Raw genomic sequence first — 22,177 nt, forward strand, 5'->3', positions numbered from 1 at the left:
GTTACTTGGGGAAAGTAGAGTATAGATTGTATTTGGGGAAGGGGGAAAGGATATTGTCTCAGGCATCCCTGTGTTGTATATAGCCTACTGCGCTCATCGTTTTTCTCAAAGTATCCTTCAACTGTAAAGGTTTGTGTAGCTTGATTACGTCTTCATCAGTGCTTGTGAATTCTATGCATTGCATTCCCTTCCATACCCACAGCACTGCCTGGAAGCGGAGCTGACTTGATCCCCCTTTCCTCCAGTGACTGTCTGAATGGAATGCATTCCTTGTGTCTCTCTTAGCCTAGCAGACAGGTCCTGTACGACTCAAATGGATCAGCTCTGTATTTTGATCTCCTTTCCCCCGTGCCCTCAATGTTTTTTTTTTGGCTGATAATTCCAGTTTGAAGATTACCATGCGTGGGTACAGTATTTAGCGTTCTTCTGTTTCAAGCCGATTCTATGGCATCGTTCCAGATGTTCATGTCAAGTTCCTCTATTAGTTTGGCCATGTAGCTGGAAAGGTTTCCTGTTTCCTCATCTTCCAGTAAGGACAATATTCTCATGTTTCGTCTCATTCTGTTTTCTTACTGGTCCAATTAATCTTCTAAAGTTTGCAGCTTTGTTTCCAAAAGGCACATTTTGTTGTCTTATTTATTCATGCGCACACCTGATTTGTGCGTGTCTGACACAATAGCCTTGACTATATTTTCGAGCTGATCTACTTTTGTAATAACAGATTGTAGCAGTTTGTTTGTTTTTGGTGTGCATTGAGAGCATTTTAGCTATGTTTTAACTCTTACTCCTCTTTGTGTCTCCAAGTTGCTCCTTGTCTTTTCCTTTGGGGGAAGCAATGGCTTGTTGGATTTGTCACCGTGCCGCTTTACTAACTGATATATTCGCTGTTGTACATAACTGATTCCTCACACTCTCCCAGTTGCTTGGGGACATGTTGATTTATTGATTTTAGAGGCTCGATTTAAACTTTTATCTGTTTTTTTACATATAACCACAGTTTTCTCAGAACAAAACGAAGCTACTCACACACCATGTGTTCTATCGGTACGTACATGCCCTCCGCATCCCCACCATAAATGGATTCTACAGACCCTACTGAATATTCCCTACAATACTTTTACTGTGGCCCATATGTAATGTATATACAGTGATTTGCATTGTGGCCAATTTCATGGGTGGAGAAAAAGTCCAGCAACACTCCGTATTATTCAGAGCCTGATGAAATGACACTATACATGGATTCTACAGACCCTAGTGAGTACTTCCCACCCCATATCGGCACAAATTATAATTTGTCCTATACAGTGCTATATTTGTACCACATAGTGTCAAGACACCACAGTAAAAGTCCAGCAACACTTCCTATGATCTAGCTTTTTGTTCAAACGCATCTGTTTTGTATTCTAGGGACTCTAGTGACTAGACTGGATCCTGGCTTTATCGACACACAATCAATAGTTTTTCCTGTTCAGTGCAATTTGTTTGTGCATTACAACAAAAATACAGTAAGACTTTCCTTAAACATTACATTTCAAAATTGCGTCCTTGAACAATAGCACCAGTAAATGAACAAGTATCATACAATCAAAATATATATATTTTAATTTATTTGAATTATATATGTATATAGATTTTTACCAATAGGCTATTATGTTCTTGACATTCAATTACTTCAGCTCCAACCATTTCTCAATGTGCTCCATTTTAAAGAATATTTTATCTTATATAAAGTATAGTCTTTCTTTCAGATTTTCCCCCATGTAGTTATAATTTTAATTTGTTACATAATTGTAACATTATGCAAAGCTACAAGAAAATACTGTTTTCATATCATACATTCAGCGTTTTACATGCTGACTTTTATTTTGAAGGCAAAATCCAAAAACCAGAGGTCTTCATGTGGATAGGAGCCAGGCTAGTGTTGCTTTCCATGACCCTAATCACGTGCATAGTGTTTTCTTCATGAACTTCAAACTCTGCTACTTCATGACATTTTAAAGCTCCTTTGCTAAAGTCAAAACTACACTGCCACCAAGTGGTTTAGTCGGGATATTGGTTGGGCATGTATGACAAAGTGAAAAGAAGCCTGTGTTAAAATCATCCTTTCTATTTGCAAACAATCTGTTAAGCAAGACAACACAGCAATTACTTAATTAAAAATTACAGGTTTGGGTCAATCCAATGCAACCCAACACAGAGTGAACCCTTCTGTATTTTCAAGCATTGTGGTGGCAGCATCATGTTATGGGTATGCTTGTTACTGGCAGGGGGTTTGTCAGGATAACAAAAAAAAATATGAAAGGCGCAAAGCCCAGGTAAAAAGTTAGACAGCCCGCGTCAGTCTTCTGAAAACCTAACCCTGTGATATAGTTTTATATTTCAGCGGTACAATTACGCAAATGTTAATGTCAAAGACACAACAGAATGGCTTTCCAAGAGGAGTTGAGTGTTCCTGAGTGGTCCAGTTTCAGTCCTGACCTTTGCTTGAAAATTGCTGTCCTTCAATGATTCCCAACCATTTTTACTGAGCAATTTGAGCAATGGATATATGTTGCACTAAGAGTTATTTTTAAAGTTGTTAGAATAGTATTCAAAACGATTCACAGCTGTAATGACTGCCAAAGGTGCTTCCACCAAGTATTAACTCAGGGGTGTCAAGACATTTTGTTTTTTGAAATTGTTACTAATTCAGAAAATGTTCTATACATTTTCTTTCACTTTGAAAATGTGAACTAGGTTGTGTAGATCTGTGGGGGAACATCAAATTAAATCCCTTTTTAGATTTCATTTTAAGGCATCAAAATGTGGACTATGGGGGGAGGGACTTGCACTAGGCACCGTGTAACGGTGGGAACCACACATGCAGAGATCATCCGTTCACCTACTCTGCGTCTCAAAGACACGGCGGTTGGAACCAAAAATCTAAAATTTGGCGCATCAGACCAAAGGACAGATTTCCACCAGTCTAATGTCCAGTCCATTGCACGTGTTTCTTGGCCCAAGCTTGTCTCTTCTTAATGTTGTCCTTTAGTAGTGGTTACTTTGCAGCACTTTGACCATGAAGGCCTGATTCACGCAGTCTCATCTGAACAGTTGATGTTGAGATGTGTCTGTTACTTGAACTCTGTGAAGCATTTATTTGGGCTGCAATCTGAGGTGCAGTTAACTTTAATGAACTTATCCTCTGTAGCAGAGGTAACTTTGGGTCTTCCTTTCCTGTGGTGGTCCTCATGAGAACCAGTTTCATCATAGTGGTTGATCGTTTTTGCGACTGCACTTGAAGAAACTTGCAAAGTTCTTAACATTTTCCAGATTGACTGACCTTCATGTCTTAAAGTAATAATGGACTGTCGTTTCGCTTTGCTTATTTGAGCTGTTCTTGACATAATATGGACTTCATATTTTACCAAATAGGGCTATATTCTGTATAGCACCCCTACCATGTCACAACACAACTGATTGGCTCAAACACATAAAGATAGAAAGAAATTCCACAAAATAACAAGGCACACCTGTTAATTGAAATACATTCCAGGTGACTACCTCATGAAGCTAGTTGAGAGAATGCCAAGAGTGTGCAAAGCTGTCAAGGCAAAGGGTGGCTACTTTGAAGAATCTTAAATATAAAATACATTTAGATTTGTATAACACTTGTTTGGTTACTACATGATTCCATATGTGTTATTTCATAGTTTTGATGTCTTCACTATTATTCTACAATGTAGAAAATAGTACAAATAAAAAAACCCTGGAATGAGTAGGTATGTCCAAACTTTTGACTGGTACTGTGTATGTATATGTTAAGCATTTCACTGTACTTGTGCATTTGACAAAACACAAATATAAGTTTATAGAAATGTGTGGCTTGTTCTGAGAATTCACACACACAGAGAAATCACAAGGTGTTACATTTTCACACTTTATTAATAATATTCTTGATCATTTACATATAACTACATTTTGCTTATGCTTCACTTCAGACAAATGACTAACACATCAGACAAGTAACTAACAACTCACACAAGTGTGTAAGATGATCTTTCTAATGTGAAGAAACTATTCAGTAGTTTAAAGAAGACACAGTTCAGTGGATTTGTCACTGTAAGGCAATCACACTGCGATGATTTGACATGATAGCGAACAGAACGCATAATAACTCATGGCTATTGTTAATCAATAAATGGCTTGTTTAAACTCCTGATTTATATGCTATATGTTCATACTACGTGGTGTAAAATGCATATATTTGTCTTGACAGTCATAGCATATATTTAGAAAAAGGCAGGCTATATGATGGAGAATCTCTCCGGTTAGTTTTTAATGGTTATTACACGTTGTCAATCTTGTTTTTAGCACAGGGGTTTATTATTGGCATAATCAATTAAGTGTTGCGCAATATGAAATATATTTTCCCCCAAGATGTACCTCCTACCCTTGTCAAGCTAGCCAAAAACGCAAACAAATGGACAATACAGCTACAAGTAGTTTGGAGAGTTACAAACGTACTATACTAATCAAGTTAAATGTTTTATCTGTCATTATATGTTTTCCACACACATAGCTACGTGTAGCCTACTTTGACACCGGGTCCCCACAATTTCCCACTCTCCCACGCCGAATAGCCTGAAGTCAAAGGGCTCTTCTCGCAGGCTCTATTTTCCTACATGGGAGCATTGTGAACCGTAGGTCGGGATTTTTGACCTGGTTACAGTTTTTCGGAATAACAAAACATCTGACGAAGTTGGATCTTTACATTGGGGGTCAATAGGAAATAATGTTTGTTTTCCCCAATTTGTGGGTGTGGTCAATTCCTTATGACGTATTGAGCTGTTAGCCCTTGAACTTTACTCAAGAAGGCGAACACTAACTTCAAACAAATTACACAGTAACTATGGCAACTTGCAGCTGCATATCCCCACCTAAACATTTTGGGGTGAATTTTCTAAATTACCCCTTCTCTTTGCGATCGACAGACAACCTCAATGTACCATGCAAGCTGTTATGGTGACTCTTTCATGTCCAATGAAAGAGATCTTACATTCTGTTTGCATGAAGTTTAAAACTGTCACTATGTGATTATGTCCCAAGTGCCTAGTTGCATTGTCAAATAATAAGGTACAAATAAAATGTGGAGCAACACTTTGTTTGAAGTGTAGAGAGCTATAACTCCTTTCTAATACTGCCACCTGACTGACATGGATTCTGTCATGACACTGACATCATAGTTTGTGACAACTGATGAAACATTCACAAGCAGAATGAATCAAGTGCTATTTCAATTCAATTACTTTGTCCTGACCAAGTCACCAGACATGGAAACATTGACAAGAAAAAAGTCAGGGCCCAATGAACTTATAAATGGTTTGTCACAAAATTACAGAGAAAGAGAAATTACAACATTCTTGTGTCAGTCATATGTCAACATCCCAGACAATGAACTTTAAAGGGATGTTCCACTCAAAATATAAGGTTGTATGTTAGATTTGAGAGGAATATCCCTTTAAGAAAAGTGTTACTGAACATCCGTTAAAAGTCAAAAGATTATCATGCATATTATCGTGAGATCTATTGCATGTCGGAAAATGTGAGTCCCTCACCTATATTATGGCTTCATGAACAATATACAAAATTAGAAAAATGAAAAAAATTATACAAAATATGTATACTATCACCCCATCGTTGCATGTTCCAGTTAACTACAGGATTTGTTACCTTATTTGTGCTTCAGTAAGAACCAATACGCACAAACAGTATGGGTTTCAACAATTGGTTCCATTTTTAGCACAGATGATTGTCATCGTTGTCGTAGGTCTGGTCGAATTAAGCTGTACTGTAGATTAATGGGTGATGGAGTTGAATGGGCCCAATCGGCCGGTGTATGAATCTTGAAACTGAAGGTTAAACCAAGGCCTCGTACCTTTTAAAGGGTTAATAAATGATGTTATGATCAACTGTAAGGTCTCCTCAGGGGACCTCTGTGTTGTGTGTGTGTGTGTGTGTGTGTGTGTGTTAACCTGTTTTGAGTGTTGTAACCTTCAGACACTATCAGAAGATGCATACATTGACTCCACCTGTCTGGATCCCACCTTGGTTATCTGGTTTTCTGAGAACACAAGGCTGCCACAGACCTGATGAAACCAGCCCCCTGTCAGAAGATGCTTACACTCGTTCACCTTGTCATGACCCTATACTTATGATGAAAGGTCAAGTTTCGGTCAAACCCACTTCTGAGTTTTTACTTGCTGATAAGATGGTTCCTGCTGTCGGGGGGGTGTTAGATTTATTAAAACGTTGTTGCCAGGGAAAGTTATGTAAGGGGGAATGGGGAGGCTATATAAGCTGCAGGATGTCTTAGACACCTTGCAGAACCTGGGGAGAACTATCATATACTGTACTCTGTACCAACTTCTGCCTACAACTGTATTACTAAAGGAGAATCATAATACTTAAACAAAGAGTCTGTTTCCTTTCTACTACCAATATATACGTTTGATAATTATATAGACCTGCTCATCTGTTGAAGAAATTGACCAACAAAACACAAATGTAGTCATTTTGGCAGCAAATCAGAAACACCACCACATTCCATTCCTACCCATAACTTTACCACAGGTTGATGATGTGAAAATTGTTAAATAAAAGTCACAATCTCACCACACTGACACAGCCCCCTGACAGCTCCACATCTCCAATCTCCATATAGCATCATGCTTGCTGAACGTGCTCTTTCTCTCGCTCTTGAACATATCGATCATATAATGCAGGAGTATTCATTATTAACTGGAAAAAGAATGCAACACCATATTGTTTCACCAAACCCCCACAGTCTCTGCACCCCTAACCTCCCCGCCCACCACCCCCCCAAACAGGGCCCCTCTCTGTCTCTCTGTGCCCTCTACCCTCTAACCCCCTACTAGACCTGCACCACATCCTCCTGACCCCCCCTGCTCTAATCAATGGCGGCCCAGGAGTTTTGAAAAGAAGCCACTGGAAGAAGACAAGGATTTTTTGGGCTCTTTGGCCGCCACTGCCGCGCTCGCCCCAAGGCCCAGTTCCCCTTCCAGCTGCTCCAGCTCGGACTGGTCCAGCAGCTCAAATTCCTCCACATCGCTGTCCGATGACGACTCCTCTGCCAGGTCCAGGGGCAGCAGTGTCATGGGGTTGGGGAACAGCAGGGACCTGGGGTGGGGGTCTGTGGGTATGATGGTACCGATGGCGGCCTCCAGCCTCTCCTGAATGACAGCGGTGGCGGCGGCTGCAATGACATCGCCTGCCATCTTGTGGACAAACTCCATGGCCTGGGTGGAAGGGTCCCCCTGGAGGGGGGGCTCGGACCCCCCTTTGGCTCTGCTGTGCTGGGGTTGGGGAGGCGGGGTGGGTAGGCCGATGCTCAGGTCGTCATCGTCGTCCCCATTGGTGCCGTTGTCCAAGGAGGGGAATTCCGGGAGGCCCCCTATGAATAGTTCTTCTCTGTCTAGGTCTGCAGGAAAATAAAAACAACCCATCATGTGAATTACAGTTACTTTGTATTATAGGGTGACATTTTGAGTTGACAAAAACGATCACACAATTGAAATACTTGTCACGGCACTTGATTGTAAATGTTTGGAATATTGCATATGTACTCACACTGGAATACACACACACACAGTAACACTCACCATCTGAGTTCTCAGTCTGGGGCGTATGTCCCTCAGACAGGTTAAATGTTCCGTTGTCTGTCCACGTCACATCAGAGGCCTCTGTATCCGATATAGACATCTCCTTACAAACTGTGGAGTCCAACTGTTGCAAGTAACAGTAACATTATTAGGACTCTACTTTTTTCTGGGTAATGTTCGGTAGAACAATTGTTTTTTGAAACAGAAAGTTACTTCCTGAACAGTCAAATAAGAATACATACAGTACAGTGGTTCGTCCTTTAAAAGTTGCAGCGTACTGCAGCACAGCTTGCGCGGTGCCGCAGAATTCTATGGCATGTTATTTTAGTGCCAACCACTGGTACCATTAATGCTAGTTAGTGCTAGTTTGACCACCAGAGGGCATCTTTGAGAAGCATTTGATAGCCTTCAATAGTGGCTGTACTAGAGAATTTAAAACTTTTTTTGTAAGGACATAGTATATAGGACTGATTTTAAGAAATTTTGCTTAATTAATTTGCTTAATATTATATTGTTTCTATTCCAATAAAAACAAAAAAAACCTCTGGGTTTCTGTTAGGATGAAACAGAAAATTTGGCGCTGTAGAACGTATTGGTCGGGAGTCCTCTACAGTACTTGGCTATTTAGCTAAAGAATCCCTGTGTCGTGTGGGAGACCGGGTTTCAATTCTCCGATGGGGAGGAAGGAGTAGGCTGTCCTTGTAAATAATAATTAGTTCTTAACTGACTTGCCTAGTTAAATAAAGGTTACACTAAGAGCATAACATTTCAACACCATAATTGTAGTCTAACCAATACCCAAATGGAGATCCAGTCAAAATAAAAATCTCATTGATTTATCAAGACCAGTCCCCATAATTGCCTCAGAGCAGCTTCAAATCCTATTGCTTCTAACTTCAATATGCTTTTTAAATAAATAAGACCTACACCACTTTTATCAGCACATTACTCAACACTAGTGAGACTCATGTTGCCTACGGTAGGCCTACAGTATATCGAAAAATATGATGTGACTCTCCACCAATAATTACATATAGGGGATTGGAGGATTCTAAATTAAAACCGAAAGCCGACTCATGGGTCTCCTAATGGCGGCTGGCATGGGTATCTGTAGAAACGCATTTTGCATTGCGATGTGGTGACTTAGACAGCTGCGCCACTGGGGAGGCCCCATCCACAAAGTATCAAAATAGAGAGAGGTGTTGGTAAAGGTATATTGTCTTGCTAATAGCCCATTATGGGCTATTATAATACTGTACAATGTGTCCAGGTCAGGTTAACCAAAACATTTCTTTATTAAAGACTATCAGAAAGAATGTTGGTACTTATTTATTTTGATCCAAAGCCATGAATGAGTGAGTCACTCAGCTTTATGTAGGTGCCGCTATATAACCGTGCCATCAACTTGATAATATTCAACGATATTTGAGGTTATTTCGTTATCAAAAAAATTAAAGTGAGCAATTTTAATCTGAATAAAGGCCAAAACGCTGGGCTAACTGTGCACCGCCCTATGGGACTCCCAATCACGGTCGGATTTAATACATAATAATAATAATACTTTTTGTTGTATTATTTGTTTAGTCTTTTCTGGTGGATTAAACTGAAATTGCAACCAATCACGGCCGGTTGTGACAAAGCCAACCTAACTCAGAAATAAATTTAACGATAGAATTCTCCCCTACCCTCCTAGGCAAGTCTATTGTCCAGCTAGCTGCTAATAGCCATAATGGTGCTGTACAACGTGACTGTGTGTGTTTGAAAGAGTGTTTTCCAGTAAGAAACAATTTGTGCATCTTCATTAGACAACTTTGTTCCAATATTTCTGTAATTCAGTGATATTCATTCCTATAGTAATTCGTTATTGATCCATAGCTAAATAAACATTGGCCTTTTGAAAGAGTATTTTTATCATTATTTTATTAACGAAAGCATAAAGATGCCATTATTAGTTACATTGTTTTCGTTTGAACGTGCAAACTGGCACTAAGAACAGCGGGAACGTTTCCCTAGTGTGCGCCATTATTAGTGCAATGCCCCATCCCGCGCCCCCTGCCCTTGTGCCTTGAACCTCGCGCTTTCAGTGAATACAGCTGGAGAACTGCAAGGCAATCCCATTGTATGCTACTCGGGAGCCATGACCAAGATGAACAATATATATTGTCCTGCTAATAACAGGGTTAATAATATAATAATGAATAATATATATATGCTGCTGATGGTCATTATATATATATATATATGTGAGAATATCCAAGGGGCTTATATATAATTATAATTATATAATATATAATTCTAAATTAATAATAATAATAATAGCTTTGTTTAAAAAAAGAACAATATTTTGGAGATTATCTCATTTTCAAATAATGTAAAATGAGTGAGAAAAAGACCATTCTTGAACATGGGGTGAGACATTGTTACTAATTTGTAAACAAAGCCAGTTTGTTATTTAGAATGATTTATTTAGAATGATTTGATTTGTTTTGACATCTGTGTTCTTATTGGACATGATCCGGTTGAACCTTCCCATTTCCAAAATGGTTCCTTCCTTCTTCCTCCCTTTACAACTAACCCCACTATTGCGAAACCCAGATATGGATCATGAGCATTGAATTTCAATGATTGTCAACAAATGTCTAATTAGATTACAGCAAAGGATGAACCAACCTTGGGGAAAAGGGAGGACAGATCGGCTTCAATACTCTCCCGGTCAGCTTGTGCCAGAAGGAGTCTCTTTTCTGAAACACAAAACACAGAATAAAACATCTGTGGATCTGTTATTATTGTGCGTGTGTGTGTGTGTGTGTGTGAGCGATCTTGGAGTCGTTAGTTACCATGATTCTCTCTGATTTTCTGAAGGAATCTTTCCAGTCCGAAGTCCAGCTTATGCAGAACTGGCTTCATCCACAACCCAAAGTCATGCGCTGACATCAGTGGCCACAGGAAAATGCCCAGCACTAATAATAGAGGGAGACGGGGGGGGGGTTGGAAGAATATGGGGGCGACATAGTTAACAGATGGGGGAGCTAGGGCTGTTACGGAGATCAGATTACCGCCACACTGGCGGTCACGAGTCATGATGGCAATCAAATTCCACGTGACCGCTTTATCACTGTTATTAGGCTTCTACCAGCTCTGATGGTCATTAGTAGCCTACAAAAACTTGCTCACTGCTTGGTACTCAACACTCTATTGTCCCTCTAATCACTTTGACATCAATGCAAATGGATCGAAAATCTAAACAAACACTTCATGAGAGCCCATGAGCTCATGCTGCGCAAGATTCCTGTAGGCTATGCAATTGCGTGAGAAAACAGAGTGATGGCCTCTATTAAAAAGAGGAGTATCCCATCAGCTATTTATAGGCTAGGCCAACTTTATTTATTTCTCACCTTTCCTAATATTAAGCACATTGCTTGTCTTTACAACAGGAGTATAGCCTACCTGGCTGGCATGAAAATGAACCATGGAAAAGTGTCCTTCATTCACTATTTAAGTGCATGATAATGGTCCATTCTAAATCAAAACTAATTTCACACACATTTTATTTAGTATATGTAAAGACAAGATTAAATCAAGGATAGTCTGATGGGTGACAATATTAGCCTTTCACTTGTGAATTATGTATTATCACTTGTGAATGATGCCCAGCTTGTGTGCAGTAAGGCAAAAAAACATATCCCTTTTTAAATTATTTTTTCATGTCGCCTGTTCCACAGGTCTATATGTTTTGATAAGGTTTGTTTCACAACTACAGTGGCCAAATAACTTCTTAAAATTAAGCACATTAATCAGCTTTACACCAGGTTTAGAGCCTAACTGGCATATATAAGCAGCATGTGAGTTTCAAGTTGGGGGAAGATAGTTTTCACCATAAAATCCACCTTTAAAATATAAACATTCCATGCATAAATGCATTTGCGGTCACTTTTGAGAATGGTGTTTTCCCGCTAATGGAACTTCGTGCTTATAGCCTACTGCCATGTGCTCATTGTTGCGCTTATAATGTTAAGAAATAACCTAATAGTTTATTTACATTTAAAGCTAAACGATCTGATCTGTCGTGTCAGCCTCATTGCTTAAAAACTTTTTTTGATGCTAGTTGTATTACTTTGGGTGTCACGTCCTGACCATTGAGTGCTCTTATTTTCTATGGTAGAGTAGGTCAGGGCGTGACTGGGGGGTTTATTCTAGTTTAATTTTTCTATGTTGGTTTCTAGTTTCTTTTTTCTATGTTGGGGTTTTTGTATGATTCCCAATTAGAGGCAGCTGGTCATTGTTGTCTCTAATTGGGGATCATATTTAAGTAGTTTTTCCCACCTGTGTTTGTGGGAGATTATTTTGAGTTAGTGCATGTTGCACCTCTGTCGTCACGGTTTGTTGTTTGTTATTAGTTTATTGTTTGTCTTGCGAAGTTTCACATTCAAATAAAAGATGTGGAACGATACTCACGCTGTGCCTCAGTCCGTTCCTACACACAAACGTGACAGAATCTCCCACCACCAAAGGACCAAGCAGTGTGCCCAGGAGTGGACATGGGAGGACATCCTGGACGGCAAAGGATCCTGGACGTGGGAGGAGATCCAGGCCAGATGGGATCGCCTCCCATGGGAACAGGTGGAAGCAGCGAGGGAGGACGTGACATTGGGATCTATCCCGTCCCACAACTGTCCCAGACCAGGTTTGGAATATATACTTCTTGCACAGAATAGGTCAACTTTTGTACTATGGGGGATAGTAGATTTATGTTCGTTAGGCCTACTCATCTTGTTGGCTGACGAAAAGAAAATGTGGACAGTTCTTCCAATATCTTCCATATGTGCCTCGGAATTGGATAAGGACATGCACCTGTGAGAAAGGCCCGATCACGTGACTGAGAGCCATTTGAGTGAGAGATGTTTTGAAGCATGCAGCCTGGAGAAGGGAATTATAATTATTATATTCAGCACAACGGCCACACAAAGGGGATGCCGCCGGGAAATTCCAGGCATTATCAAGTGCTTGTCAAATTGTGAATGAGAGACTAATTAGGTGTATACAGCCTTCGCAAGAAATAAAGCAGAGCTCAAGCCTTTCATGCAACTTTTTCCAAATCACCATTAGAGTCGCATCATGCAGCCTTAGAATGTATTAAAAATCAAAACAAAAACAGTCTAAGTCGGAAGTTTACATACACTTAGATTGGAGTCATTAAAACTCATTTTTCAACCACTCCACACATTTGTTGTTAACAAACTATAGATTTGGCAAGTCGGTTAGGACATCTACTTTGTGCATGACACAAGTCATTTTTACAACAATTGTTTACAGACATATTATTTCACTTATAATTCACTGTATCACAATTTCAGTGGGTCAGAAGTTTACAGTTGACTGTGCCTTTAAACAGCTCGGAAAATTCCAGAAAATGATGTCAACTTGAGAGCAGCAGGTGGACCAATACAATTCACAACCCAAACAGTCAGGAAGCGTACATGTATTTGCTCCAACAGTATTAAATAACTACATTTTTCAATTGACAAAGAAGGTTCTGATATGCTATTTGACATAATCTGAGTCAATTGGAGGTGTACCTGTGGATCGATTTCAAGGCATACCTTCAAACTCAGTGCCTCGTTGCTTGACATCATGGGAAAATCAAAAGAAATCAGCCAAGACCTCAGAAAAAATTGTTGACCACAAGTCTGGTTCATCCTTGGGAGAAATTTCCAAATGCCTGAAGGTACCACGTTCATCTGTACAAACAATAGTTCGCAAGTATAAACACCATGGGACCACGCAGCCGTCATACCGCTCAGGAACGAGACGCGTTCTGTCTCCTAAAGATGAACGTACTTTGGTGCGAAAAGTGCAAATCAATCCCAGAACAACAGCAAAGGACCTTATGAAAATGCTGGAGGAAACAGGTGCAAAAGTATCTATATCCACAGTAAAACGAGTCCTATATCGACATAACCTGAAAGGCCGCTCAGCAAGGAAGAAGCCACTGCTCCAGAACCGGCATAGAAAAGCCAGACTATGGTTTGCAACTGCACAGTGGGACAAAGATCGTACATTTTGGAGAAATGTCCTCTGGTCTGATGAAATAAAAATAGAACTGTTTGGCCATAATGACCATTGTTATGTTTGGAGGAAAAAGGGGGAGCCTTGCAAGCCGAAGAACACCATCCCAACCGTGAAGCACGGGGGTGGCAGCATCATGTTGCGGGGGTGCTTTGCTGTAGGAGAGACTGGTGCACTTCACAAAATAGATGGCATCATGAGGGAGGAAAATTATGTGGATATATTGAAGCAACATCTCAAGACATCAGTCAGGAAGTTAAGGCTTGGTCGCAAATGGGTCTTCCAAATGGACAATGACCCCAAGCATACTTCCAAAGTGTTGGCAAAATGGCTTAAGGACAACAAAGTCAAGGTATTGGAGTGTCCATCACAAAGTCCTAACCTCAACCCTATAGAACATTTGTGGGCAGAACTGAAAAAGCATGTGCGAGCAAGGAGGCCGACAAACCTGACTCAGTTACACCAGCTCTGTCAGGAGGAATCGGCCAAAATTCACCTAACTTATTGTGGGAAGCTTGTGGAAGGCTACCCGAAACGTTTGACCCAAGTTAAACAATTTAAAGGCAATGCTACCAAATATGAATTGAGTGTATGTAAACTTCTGACCAACAGGGAATGCGATGAAAGAAATAAAAGCTGAAATAAATCATTCTCTCTACTATTATTCGGACATTTCACATTCTTAAAATAAAGTGGTGATCCTAACTGACCTAAAACAGTGATTTATTTTTATTTTGAAAAACTGAGTTTAAATGTATTTGGCTAAGGTGTATGTAAACTTCTGACTTCAACTGTAGCCCAATGTTTGTATCACAACTAAAGTTACATAAATAACTCTAAATTAAGCATATAGGAGTAGCTGTTGTCTTTGTTAACTTCTCACCACAGAATAGCCGCATGTGTGCACTCCCTCAAATCGTTTGGAGAAAATATCCTTTCTATTTTATTCAGCTTTGTTCAATTAGATTATTCATACTATAAAATAAAATAAAATAATGCCATGGAATTCTTGTCTGCTAAATGAACTAGTGTAGCCCACAGCCACACAGCATAGGGGCGGCAGGGTAGCCTAGTGGTTAGAGCGTTAGACTAGTAACCGAAATGTTGCAAGTTCAAATCCCCAAGCTAACAAGGTACAAATCTGTCATTCTGCCTTTGAACAGGCAATTAACCCACTGTTCCTAGGCTGTCATTGAAAATAAGAATTTGCCTAGCTAAATAAAAGGTAAAAAAAATTGCCAGATCAGGACCTAACATAAAGACAACTCAGAGTATGATATTCTGTTCTTCTGAAATAGACTACATTTTCTTCATTTCATGCTTCTTTAGACCTGTCTAAAATAAATTATGGATTTATTGTGATGGTGTAGGCTATATTACATGGATTTATTAGACCTTTTAAAATGTAAATGTTCCAATGGTCTGCATCAGTGGCTTGTGGGCTATGCGTGGAAGACAGGAAATGGTAAATGTGTTTATGTTAATTAACGGTCAATTACCGTGAGACCGACAGTTATTTGCTTGACAATCACTGGCTGACGAAATTTCATGACCGCCACAGCCCTAGGAGGAGCCATTTACATGCATATATGTCACATGTAACAAGTGTGTGGAACTGCTGATGGTGGGAAATTAAACTGGCGCAATTGGAGGTGGCGTGAGACTGGCGGAAGGACTGCATTTCCGGGGATCCACAATACCATGTCAATCCTGGAAAATTCTGATACTGTAGGGGAAACTAGAACAGGAACATCCTTACACAACCCTTTGCCAAGGCAATTTGTACCATTCAATTCTTCGAAAGAGGCTAGTGTGAGAGCAAAACTACAAGATTATGTTATACTGTTTATGCATTGAATAGCTTTGATGAGTAATTTCTCATCAAATGTTTGTGTGAACTGAGAGGATCTTAAAAACCTACAGCTGGCATTCCATAGATAACATGTGGTGGGTGTAACCGAGATAGGGATAGCCTGGGGAAGTAGAACATAATTGATATTGTGTCTAATCATCCTTGCATCTGGGAAACGGCACCGGGTACAGATGACCACAGGATAAATCAAAATGTGGCTTATGGTGCCCCCCAATCTGCATGGGAGAGGTGGAACCAGCCATGACTAAGCATTCTTAGTGTATATAAGAAACAGCCTTGTCTGTAAAGTTAGACTCTCGGTCCAATACTCAAAGGTGTTGGGTCGACCAGCCTCATTATTGCAATAATTCATCAATATTGAAAAAAGATGATTGTTTGAAGAAAGGACAAAGTCTCTCTTACCTGATTAGATTATTCCACCACACTAGTGTGTATCCTCCGAGGTATTTAGAGAGCTGAATATTTCGTTTTAGTCATTAGTAAGGCCTTGGACAAAGCACTTCACTTGCATACTTCAAGTGAATGATGATCAGCAGTAATAAATTCATCCTTTGGTCATTAAAATAGTTAATCAATATAATTTGATGAAGCAAAGATACTGCATGTCAAATGTTAACCACCATAGTTCAGGTTAGAATTGGAGGAGGACAATGTATTGGATGTCAACTTCTTCCTAAAGCTGGGTTCACCAGTTGTAACATTCCGCTATAAAGACATTTCATAATCTCAACTAAAGCAATGATACATCAGTTTGAATCAACACATTCTCCAGATTATTTTGTGCCTTGCATATTGGCTAGTTGTCCAAAGATACGGTAGGATGATCCCAACAACTTACCTAAAACATATAAGATGAGAACACCTGGAATGTAGCGTCCTAAGACAGCCAAAAAGGTGCACAAACTGCAGACCAGCAAGCAAAACTAAGATGGGGAAGAAGGAAAGAGAGCAACATTTATTAGGTTGAAACCAGGGCCGGCTCTAGCTTTTTGGGGGCCCTAAGCAAGATTTGGTCCCCCCCCCACCTCATGGCAAAACATTTTAGTGGCCCGATCTTCACGGTGGAGAGAAAAACGTATGTGTTAAAGTTAATTTCCTGCAATTCTACACATTTTGCCATGGGGCGTAGAGAACATGATACAGTTTTAAAGTTAAAAGTTATTCTACAAATTTTGTCATGGGGCAAAGATAACAAATGTACACTTTTACAGCTAATTTCCTGCAATTCTACACATTTTGAAATGACTTATGCCGTGTTAATATGATATCTGAGTAAGAATGACTAACAAAATCAATGTGGGTCCCCTGGAGGTTGGGGCCCTTGGGCACGTGCCCTGCCTGCCAGGTCAGTGTTTGGCCATGATTACTACAAGTTTAGATAGCTCGCTAAAAATTGTTAGCTGACATGGCTAATTGAGTGACTGTCAGTGACTGATACAACAAGATAAAAACATTGCTGCAAGGATGAGGAGAGAAGGGACTCAAGTTATATAATTGATTTAGAACTTCACATACAATGCAGGAGTCGTGCTGCATCTAAAATAATTAAAGTCAACTGAGTGTATCAATCATACTTTTCAATTTGGATTAAAGGCAAATACTGAATATCCAGTGATATAAAATAATGCATCAGGCATTACAAACCACATTTGCCTCACCTTGCCTGGATTCTGCTGCTTGAAGGAGGAGGTCTCCTGCAGAAAGAGCTTGAAGCTTGTCCAGGAGTCTGTGACCTGTAGCCCAGCTCCAGATCTGCTGTCCTGGTCCGCATCAATGATCTCCCAGCTAGAGTCAGAGAGAATTAGAATTATCCATCACTGGTGACCACAAGCACAGCCCCTTTCCTCCTGCTAACAAGGTTGTAAAACCATCCTGTGACTTCCCTGGTTAAAAAAAGGATGAGTAAAATAACATAAAAAAAGCCAAATCTGGTATCAGGAGTTTTGTAGCATGTCAATACCATATATTATATCTGTTGTTGGCACAGTCATAGAAATGCATCAAACCAACATCACAGAAGTTGAATCAGTAGTATGTGGGTCATATGAGCACCCCTTCTAGAAACAAGTTGTAAAGGGAAGGTAAGCACCCCAACATGAGAACTGTATCCTACTCCATTTGGGCTATCTGTAGATCATCACATGCTCTGGTATATACTATAAGGTATGGGCGGCAAGTAACTTAGCTGTTAAGAGCGTTGCGCCAGTAACAAAAAGGTCACTGGTTTGAATCCCCGAGCTGACGACGTGGGGGAAAAAAACAGTTGATGTGCCCTTGAGCAAGGCACTTAACCCTAATTGCTACTGTAAGTCACTTTGGATAAGAGCGTCTGCTAAATGACTAAAATGTACATGTCATCAGAGGTGACTTTATAGGCCCTACAGTCACATGCTTTACTGCTACGACATGCCAGGATATAGAGCTGGGGGCCTTGGGATCTGTCAGAATATAACTGGTGGACAGCGTTGCCTCGCAGAAACAGACAGTAACTAGGGTAACCCCCAATGGTTCCAGCTCAACTCAACATAAATAGCAGGCTAGCAGGCCAATTTGGAATACGTTTCAGGGTAAATCACCATGAGATGTAGTCTAAATCGGCCTTTGCTGCTATTTATGTTGCTGAGCTGTAACCCTTGTAACCCTAGTTCGAGCTGAAGCCATAGTTCATGTTTGTTTTTCTGACTCTCTGTCTGTTCAAAAATACAATCAATCTCACTAAAATTTGTGATTGTGATTTAATTTGTAACTTTTCTTCAACAATGTGTGACTAGTAATGCATTGCTCAGTTTACTTAGTGGCAATCAACAGTTGAAACAATAATACAGTGTTTTCCCCACTCCTGTTTCGGTAAAAAGCTGAGGGATGGAGCTTGAGAAATGTAACCACTCTCAAATTCATAGACAGAGCTATGGATGCAATGACTAACCATCCATATAAAATGTACAGTTTTAATCATGTTTTGAAGCTATATAGTGTTTGTTTACATTTATTTTGTTAACAAACAGAGTAAAACAAGCTAAAACAATGTTCTGATGGGGTACGACAGTTGAACTAAGCTCATGAGGCATTTATATGTTATATTCTTCAAGAATCAATGGGTACATATCATACATTTTTAAGTCCAAAAATGGGCTGATTACCCCTTTAACTTTAGTCAAATAATCGCCACCTTATAACACACATTGCTGAAGAATATACACAAATTGCTGTAGTTGTTACCGGAAATGAGCCGTTAACATTCTAGCTGCTCTGTAAATTAGTTTGGTTCAGTGCCTAGAGGGTTGAATACATCAGTGAAGGTAAAGGTGAGTTTTGCTTTGATGTGTAACAAAATGAATAATGTTTGAGTAGAGAGAGTTGGAGAAGGGGATGAGCAGTAGAGCAAACTTATCTGTTAGTTTATTTCGCATAAAAACATAGGGAAGTAAGTAGGGCTGTTGTGGTGACAGTATTACTGCCACACCGGCAGTCACGAGTCATGAAGGCAGTCAAATTCCACGATAATTAGACTTCTCCAAGCTCTGATGCTGCTGATGGTCATTAGTAGCCTACAAAATTTGCTAAATCTAATCAAACACTTCATGAGAGTCCATGAACTCATGTTGCGCAACAATTCTACAGGAGTTACAATTGTGGGAGAAAACGAGGATCCCATCAGCTTTCTATAGGCTAGGCCTACTATATTTATTTCTCAACTTTCCTAATATTAAACACATTGCTTATCTTTACAACAAGAGACAGTAACTAGGGTAGCCTACCTGACTAGCATGAAAAGCATCCTCCATTAGCTATTTAAGTGCATAGATGACATGTCTTTTTTTCCCATTGCCCGTTTCGATACAGGTGCATGATAATGGTCCATTCTAAATCAAAACAAATTTCACACATATATTATTTAGTATATGTAAAGACAAGATAAATAAATAATAGTCTGATGGGTGACAATATTAGCTTATCACTTGTGAATTATATATTATCACTTGTGAATGATGCCCAGCGTAAGAAACAATGCCTTTTTTTGAGACTTTTTCTAATCATAGCACACCTCATGTAGCCTAGCCCATAGGCCTATATGTTTTAATAAAGTGGCCAAATATCTTCTTAAAATTAAGCAAATTCATCCGCTTTACAAGGGGTATAGAGCCCTGGCATATAAACTCACACACTGCTTATAAGGTTTTCACCATAAAAATGCACCTTCATAATAAAAGTATTACATGCATGATTGCATTTGCGGTCACTTTTGATAATGGTGTTTTCTGCTAATGGAACATTCGCGCTTATAGCATATTTGTCACAGCTGTCTGAAGAATGGGATCAAAGCGCAGCGTGTGTATCGTTCCACATTTTATTTTCACTGTGAAACTATGCAAGATATACAAATCAACTAAAAAACTAAAACAACAAACCGTGACGAAGAGGTGCAACATACACTAACTCAAAAACAATCTTCCACAAAACCAGGTGGGAAAAACAAATACTTAAGTATGATCTCCAATTAGAGACAACGATGAGCAGCTGCCTCTAATTGGAGATCATCCCAAAAAACGACAACATAGAAATACAAAAACTAGAACATAACAACAGAAAATTTAAACTAGAAAAAACCCCTGTCATGCCCAGACCTACTCTACCATAGAAAATAACATCTTTCTATGGTCAGGACATGACAATATTACCATGTGTGCATTGCTGCACTTATAATGTGTAGAAATTGCCTAATAGGTCATCAACATTTTAAGCTAAACGTTCTGATCTGCTGTGTCAGCCACATTGCATAAAAAAAGGGTTTTGATGCTAGTGGTTGTATTAATTTGGGATCTATCGCATCCCACAACTGTCCCAGACTATGTTTGGAATATTTATTTCTCGCACAGAATAGAATGGGTCGACTTTTGTACTATGGGGAATTGTAGATTGACATAGGCTAGTGGTTTCGTTGTTCGTTAGGCCTACTCATCATGTTGGTTGACGATGTGGAATGTGGAACGTTCTTCCAATATCTTCAATATGCACCTCGGAATTGGATAAGGACGCGCGCAAATTGCGTCCCCGATGTGTCTGTCTTCACTTGTAGCCTGCAAGAAAGACCCGATTTACATGATGGAGAGCCATGTGAGTGAGAAATGCTTCGGATTGCAGAGCACACTCAGGGAGAAGGGCACAACGCAGCACTCCAGGCCTCAAAAGGCAGGAATTCTTTTAGGGTGCATTACGGCCACAAAGGGGATGCCGCCGTGAAATTCGAGGCATTATCAAGTGCTTGTCAAATTGTGAATGAGAGGCTATTGGAGTGTGTACAGCCTGCGCAAAAAAACTAAGCAGAGCTCATGCCTTTCAAGTGACTTTTTTCAAATCATCATTAGAGTCACATCATGCAACCTTACAATGTATTAAAAATCAAAACATATAGCCCAACGTTTGTAGAACAACGAAAAGTTACATTAGTAACTCTAAATTAAGGATATAGGAGTACCTATTTATTTGTTAACCACTCAACACAGAATAGCCGCATGTGTGCACTCCCTCAAATCGTTTGGAGAACATATTTATATTTTATTCAGCTTTGTCCAATTGTATTTTTCATACTATAAAATAATGCCACGGAATTATAAGAAAATATTGTCTGCTAAATTAACTACTGTAGCCCACAGCCATTTGGCATAGCCACATCAGGACAACTCAGAGTATGCTATTATTTTCTTCTGAAATAGACTACATTTTCTTCATATCATGCTTCTTTAAACCTGTCTAAAATAAATAATGGATTTATTGTGAAGGTGTAGGCTATATTACATGGACTTACAAGACTTTTTAAAATGGCTTGTAGGCTATGTGTAGAAGCCAGGAGATGCTAAATGTGTTTATGTTAATTAATGGTCAATTACTGTGAGACCGACAGTTCTTTGCTTGACAATGACCGGCTGATGAAATTTTGTGACCGCCACAGCCCTAGAAGTAAGTCTTCAGCACACCTACCCTTTAGCTAACTTGTGGGATACAGTAAATTTTGGCATGACACTGGTATTGGCATGCACCACTGATCCTGCACTGTACATAGTCAGCATACACACTGAAGGTACTCTCTAGTGATACCACAATAATCTACTGGTGCATAAGGACAGTGACAAAGGGACTATATCTGTGGGTCAACTTTCAACAGGGTCAGTGTTGGACAGCTAGAATCGGGGGGTGTCAGAAGGGGGCTTATCGGATTAAATAACAATGGCAAAATGTTAAAGTGTTGGCGGAGGCCACATGTCTTGTGAAAGCAGCTGTCCTGGACACTGGTGGTGTGAAATCACTTACAGTCACCATCAAGATCTGGTTGCGTCCCAGAACAGGCACATTCTCTTTTGACAGGTCGTCATTGTAAATAAGAATTTGTTCTTAATGCACTTACGTGTATAAATAAAAGGTGATTTGTTAAAAATAAATCATTCTCGCCACTTAACACTGCTTTGAGGCTCCCGCCTTAATTTAAAGTGGGTAGACTTAAACCAGAAAGGGCCATAAACATAGCAAAGAGGCAATAGTGGCGAAAAGCATCAAATGCAGATGACTTAAAGGGAAACTT

General features: G+C 39.7%; 1 protein-coding gene across 2 annotated transcripts in view; it reads right to left on the reverse strand.

Moving 5' to 3' along the window:
• Window positions 1–3,905: 3,905 nt before the first annotated feature.
• Window positions 3,906–22,177, reverse strand: part of retreg1 (reticulophagy regulator 1) — a 77,208-nt gene continuing 58,936 nt past the window's right edge. For both annotated transcript variants that reach the window (XM_014139110.2, XM_014139112.2), the window contains 6 exons: window positions 17,259–17,385; window positions 16,439–16,523; window positions 10,499–10,621; window positions 10,332–10,402; window positions 7,662–7,785; window positions 3,906–7,480 (listed from right to left, as the gene is read on the reverse strand). In XM_014139110.2, coding sequence (XP_013994585.1) covers window positions 6,954–7,480; window positions 7,662–7,785; window positions 10,332–10,402; window positions 10,499–10,621; window positions 16,439–16,523; window positions 17,259–17,385 — 1,057 coding nt within the window. In that variant the 3' untranslated portion in view covers window positions 3,906–6,953. The remainder of the gene's footprint in view (window positions 7,481–7,661; window positions 7,786–10,331; window positions 10,403–10,498; window positions 10,622–16,438; window positions 16,524–17,258; window positions 17,386–22,177) is intronic.

Source organism: Salmo salar, chromosome ssa14 (genome assembly GCF_905237065.1).
Source record: "Salmo salar chromosome ssa14, Ssal_v3.1, whole genome shotgun sequence".
Taxonomy (NCBI): Eukaryota; Metazoa; Chordata; class Actinopteri; order Salmoniformes; family Salmonidae; genus Salmo; species Salmo salar.